The sequence below is a fragment of the Fukomys damarensis genome, unplaced genomic scaffold, assembly GCF_012274545.1.
Source record: "Fukomys damarensis isolate Sample0158 unplaced genomic scaffold, DMR_v1.0_HiC HiC_scaffold_14, whole genome shotgun sequence".
In the NCBI taxonomy this organism is placed as follows: domain Eukaryota; kingdom Metazoa; phylum Chordata; class Mammalia; order Rodentia; family Bathyergidae; genus Fukomys; species Fukomys damarensis.
In genome coordinates this window covers 644081-650080 of record NW_022900926.1, presented here as the reverse complement: position 1 = coordinate 650080, position 6000 = coordinate 644081, and the positions used below count along the sequence as shown (strand labels likewise).

The following is a 6000-nucleotide window of genomic DNA, read 5'->3' as shown; positions in this document are numbered from 1 at the left end:
AAAAAAAAAGAATTTGAAGGGCCTCTTTCAGACTGTCTCTGTTCTCATATTATACCACATGTACAGCCTTATGCAGAACCGAATCCCCTGGTCTCAGCTAGCCAATGGCAGTTCCCCACGACTGAGACTGAACACAGTCTACAAGGCCTAACTTGAGTTTCCCTACCCTCAGAGTTGAACTCCACTCAGTTCTATTACAGGTTTCCCCTGCCCTTTCTTTAAAGATGTTCAAAGTTGGGAGCTCAGAAAACTACCCTTCATGAGAACCTATGCCTCTGCAGAGTTGGTCTAAGGACTAGCCCAATCAGGAGGTTTGAGAACGGGGGGGGGTCGTGGGGGTGTTTCAAGGGCGCCTGCACGGCTACCTTCCTTACTGGGTCTGTTGTCACACAGTCTGGGAGGTCGCGCACCCGCTGTGTGATCTCAGGCAGGCAGGCAGCTGAAGAGACCCCCTCCAGGGTCTTTGGGTCCTTACTGGGTCTGTTGTCGCACAGTCCAGGAGGTCACGCACCCGCCTTGTGATCTCAGGCACGCAGGCAGCTGAAGAGCTGTTTTGTTTTGTTTCTTGAGACACGGTCTCACCATGTAGTCCAGGCTGGCCTTGAACTCATGGGGATTCTCCTGTCTCAGCCTCCTGAGTGCTGGGATTACAGGTGTGCACTACCACACCTGGCTGAAACTGTATTTTAAGTGGTTGTATTTTATGGTGTGTGACTGTATCACAACAAAACTGCTGAAATGGGGGAGAAAGGTAAATATTGTTCCAAAAATCTTTTTTTCAATATGTATTGTGTACTAGGTTGTTTTGTTATTTTTAACTATGGACTATGAGCTAAAACAATTTGGGAAGCACTGGTCCAATCCCACTGACAAGTTGGAACTTTAAGTTTTTCAGTTGAAGTAGTTGATGTAAAGATACACTTTTTGAATCTTAATTTTTGTAAGTCCATGTTTGCAGTGCATAATGATCATGTTCACTGTGGGGAGCTGGTGCATGCACATAACTCATCTTAATTCTTTTTATACCTTTCCCCTCCCCTGCCTCCATCTCTTGGTCCCTTCTCCTTTGCAAAAAAATCATCTGTTTTCCTATTATCTAGCTTTTATTTTGCTCTTTACTTTATTCACGGTATACTTGGGGGAAAATGGATGCAACCTGAGACCACAATGTTAAGTGAAATAAATCAGACACACGAGCTACCCTTTTTGGTGGGCATTCGGGTTTCGAGTTTGAGAAGAAGCTTGTCCCTGGCCAGCACAAGGCTGCCCTGACTCACAACTCTGTCTCCACAGCGAGAGGCCTGTGAAGTCGGCTGCAGCAGTGTGGAAGGTGCCTACGAAGAGGAGGTGTTGGGTGAGGACCACATGTGACCGCTCTACCCTAACTGCTGGTTCTCATGATGGCATAGAGAGCACCTCTTAGCACATCTGCAGAGCCACACCTCAGGAGAGCCAAAACAGATTTATAGAGAGGAAAATTCAGTAATTTGAAAAGCAGAGGTCATTTTGATAAAAGCTCAGCAAGGTTCTTGCAGACAACACAGAGGCGATGTGGCAGTGACTGACAAAGGGTGGGACTTGCCTCAGGGTTCCGGGCCGTGGTCCCTTCTCTCCTAGCGAGAGAACAGTGTGCATCCCAAGCCAACTTGATGCTGGGGTACCACCATTTCCTGGGCCAGAATACAGGAAAATTGTATTTAATGTGCAGTTCACTGCCACGCTAATGTTACCCAACAGAGAGCCTACTATGTGTGTGGCTCCCCACACACACTAGGAGTCGGTGAATGTGGGAGCTGTGCTTCTCAGTGAAGCCTGCGTGGATGTGGCTCTCTCTGTCCGATTTTGAAGGAGGCTGGGTGTGCTGAGTCTTTGCCCCATCAGTGTGTTAATTCTCCTGTGCTTTGATGGGCACAGCCTGAACTTTAGCAGCTATTTTGCAGGATTCTCTCCAGTCTGGGAGATGCTTGGCTCTTCTGTATGATCTAGTCCTTGATCGGTGCTCTTAGTGGCTGATGGAACTCAGAAGGAGGTTGCTGCCTTGCTGTCCCAATTTGTTCTGCTGTTCTTTGTGTGCCTCCCTGACATTTCTGTGGGGAGGCAATGATGCTATCTTTTTCCTTGTGTTGTGATCGTTAGTTGTGGGTAGGCTTTTATTTTGTGGTCGTTATTTTCAAACTGTGTCCTGGAGAACCTTAGAGCATCACAGCAACTGCCCTGGGGACCATGGGCAGTTGGACCACATCTGCTGGATGTTGCCAGGCCTTCTGAGTTGGAGGAGTTCATGACAGAATCAGTAAATCACACTTTAGCTCTTTCTGTGGTGTCTTTGCCTTGCTGGTGTTTTAGTAGTAACAAGCAAGCACCACAAGAAACGACATAGAACAAGGAACAAGGATGGTGCTACCTAATCAATCAGATTGCAAGACTAGAGACTTGTAGTACTCCAGGTGCAAACGGAGGCCTCCAGTATTTTCATTTAAGGGTGAAGTAAATGGCTTTGTCCCTCAATTTATGTGCTACACTTTTAACCATCTATTAAATTGATAGAATATGTATACATTTATTAAATTATCCTACTTAATAGATGGAACTTTTAGTTAATTCTTTTGATCCAAAGAGTTATGAAATAATTACTGAGCAAACAAGAAGGGCAGAATTGCAAAATCTGGAATTGTTGGTTTACATCCTTTGCTTATATTCTAAAATTATATCATCAAGTTAACTGTACAATTCCATTAGAATAGATGTATAATCAAGGCTTTCTCCAGGTTTATCATTGGCTGTGGGTCAATGTCTGTGTACCACTAAGAAATGGGATACAAGTTAGGGCAGTTGAGCTCACAGGCAGGATCTCCCTTGTCGTGATGATAATCTTGCATGGGCCCTGAGGAGCCTGTCTGTCTCTGCACAGCTGGCCATGGTCTATTGATTTGTGGGTCTTCTGTCTTATTCATGTTTAGATACCTCCCACTTACCTTTCTGCATTGTGGGGAATGCAATGGCTGGAATTACATTACATTACATTAAAATAACACTATTTTATTACACACATGAATCAGACACTATTGTCATTGATTTGTAGTTATTAGCTCCCTTTGTCTTCAGAGGTATAAATGTTATAATTAGCCTCATTTGGCAGATGAGAAAATTGAAGCATAGTTTAAATACTTGCTGGGGGCCATAGAATTAGGAGATATAACTGGAGTTGCAATCCAGCTGTCTGGCTACAGAATCTTTTCTCCCCTGTGCTGCTATGCATGATAACAGTGTGCTGTTCAGTCCAGCTTTTCTTTCCCATTAAACTCATGCATGCTTTGATATTTTAGAGTAGACCCACTTTGCCTGTGATGTTCCATATGCATCACCAAGCTTGAGAAAGATATCTATTTTCCTGCACTTGTGTATCTGGTCCTTCTGCCCTGTTCTCAGTAGACGTCATTTCTCTTGCCTCCTGAGTGTTCCTTCCGGTCAGCTGACATTGACCCCTTCTTCAGGGGTCCATGTCCTTTGCCTGTTCCTGCTGCTGAAGGATTTACCATGAAAAGGAGGAAAAGAGGGTCTGTGCTTTGTATTTATGGCCCCCAAATGAACCATGAATAGAAGAATCAGCAGGGAATGATTGTTCTAGACCTCCCCCCCACCGTGATAATGGCTTTGATCTTTCTGGATTACAGAGTATGGAATTTACTTAGTCCATGTAAAGTGTCTTTAGTTATTCCATATAGAGCCCATATAGAGTGATGAGAATCTTGTTGGTTTTCATTTTCCAAGAAATGGAGATCCTGGTAGTTCTATTTTAGCCATTTAAAGCTCCCTCCAAAATCTACCATGCTTTTGCAATCCAAGTAGTGGTTATTTTTTTCTACTAAAGAAAGCCAAAGCATTAAATCCATCACATTTTGGAAAAAGTAAAAAAGATAAAATAAATCGATTTCCTCCTAGTGATATATGTAGTGCAGAAAACTAGCTCTAAATTTCATGCTTTGAAAGTAGCATCCAATAAATGTATGCAACAACCTGTAAGATCTGTAGTGTTCAGAAGTCATGAAATGTCTTACTATAAATAAACAGGAGTGTAAAGTCCTGTACTCATAAAAATAATTTGTTGACAAAATGGGCAATAACAGTGGAATTATAGTGTAAAATCTCAAAATTTATCTTGAGGTATATGTCCTGGGGCAGTTGATGACTCTGTTATAACACAGATACGCTTTGGCACTCTCTTAGTTAATTTTTTTCATTGCTGAGATAAAATACCTGACACTCAAAGTTAAGGGAGGAAAGATTTATTTGGCTCACAGTTTGTGGAGGATTCAGTACACAGTTGGATGACTCCAAGGCAGGATGGCAGGCAGACAGGCATCGCAGAGGAGAAACAGTCCATGGCAGGCAGCAGGTGGCAAAGCAAGCTAGGGGCCTTAGTAGCATCTTTCTACCCCCTTTATACTCTGTCTAGGATGCTGGGATCAGGGCGGTGCCAAACCAATGAGTGGACTGATTTAGTAACCACATCCTTAATCCCAGCATCACACAGTCTAGATTCAACCACCTCTGAAAAAGCCCCTACCTACTGCATGATGCTTTGGGGGGAAATATAAACACAAGTCATAACAGGGACCTATGTCCCTATCCTGTAAGAAAGCCATACCTAAGAAATGCTGGGCAGTGCTGAAATTCTAGTTTGCACACTTGTGGAACAGAGAGAGAGAACAGGTGTACCATGGGTTGCTCAGGTGGCCGCTGTAGCAGGAGGATGCTGAGAGCCCTATAGGAAGCAGGCACATGCTCTTCTGCTTCGGTGGACAGAGTGTGTGGTGAGTGAAACCTTGTTTTCTCCCCAGAAAACACAAATCTCCCTACTGCACCATTTGCTTCTTCCATTGGAAGCCATAGTGTGACTTTACGGTGGAAATCTGCCAATATCTCTGAAGTGAAATACATCGTTCAGTGGAAATATGCACAACTCCCAGGAAGATGGACTTACACTGAGGTGAGAAAGGCCGCTTTTGTATCTAAACAAAGACTCCCCACTCTGAATTATTTCAAGTACCCAAATACTACATAAAATAATAATAGTCCCCCTTATCTGTTGTCAACCATAGAGCATTTAATGGAAAAATTCAGAAAAAACAGACAATTCATTATATTGCTTTCTTCTCTCTCTCTCTCTCTCTCTCTCTCTCTCTCTTTCTTTCTGTACTGGGGATCAAACGTGTACTGGGGCCCTTGTGCTTGCGAGGCAGGCCATGGAACCATTGAGCCAAACCCCTGGCCCTGCTTTCTGTTTTGAGTAGCATGATATAATTTCTCATCACATCACTCTGTCTTACTGGGGTATGAATCATTCCTTTGTCTGGCATTCCACATGGTATATGCTACCCACCTGTTAGTCACTTCATAGTCACCTCAGTGTTCAGATCAACTGTCACAGTATTAGTGTCAAAGTCCCTATATATAGGATTAAGTGCTATCTGAGGGTTCAGAGATCAACCAAAAGTCTTGAAATGTATCCTCAAGAAGAAGGACAGTGAAATTGAAAGTGTAATTAAAAATTTACCAACAAAGAAAAGCCCAGGTCCTAATGGCTTCACTGCTGAATTCTACAAAACATTTAGAGAACACTATTATCACTACTTTTGAAACTTTTCTGTGAAATTGAAAGGGAAGCAATAAGTCCAAATTCATTCCGAGAAGCAAGTATTACTTTGATTCCAAAACCAGGAAAAGACCTAACCAAGAAAGAGAATTACAGGCCAATCTCACTAATGAACATAGATGCAAAACTCCTCATTAAGATACTGGTAAACAGAATATAGAGGATCATCAAACTGATCATACCCTTAACCAAGCTGGATTCATCCCAGAGATGCAAGGATGATTCAATATACATAAATCAATAAATGTAGTGCACTATATTACAGAATCAAAGAAAAAAAACATGATCATCTCAATAGATGCAGAAAAAGCATTTGACAAAATTAAGCACCCATTCATAATAAA

At 42.7% G+C, this 6000-nt stretch overlaps 1 protein-coding gene across 1 annotated transcript in view; it reads left to right on the top strand.

The window, feature by feature from the left end:
• Ros1 (ROS proto-oncogene 1, receptor tyrosine kinase) overlaps positions 1–6000 on the top strand; it is a 123059-nt gene that overhangs the window by 21579 nt on the left and 95480 nt on the right. Inside the window, exons 4-5 of the mRNA XM_010644971.3 lie at positions 1294–1354; positions 4842–4990. Of these exons, the coding sequence (XP_010643273.2) occupies positions 1294–1354; positions 4842–4990 (210 nt within the window). The remainder of the gene's footprint in view (positions 1–1293; positions 1355–4841; positions 4991–6000) is intronic.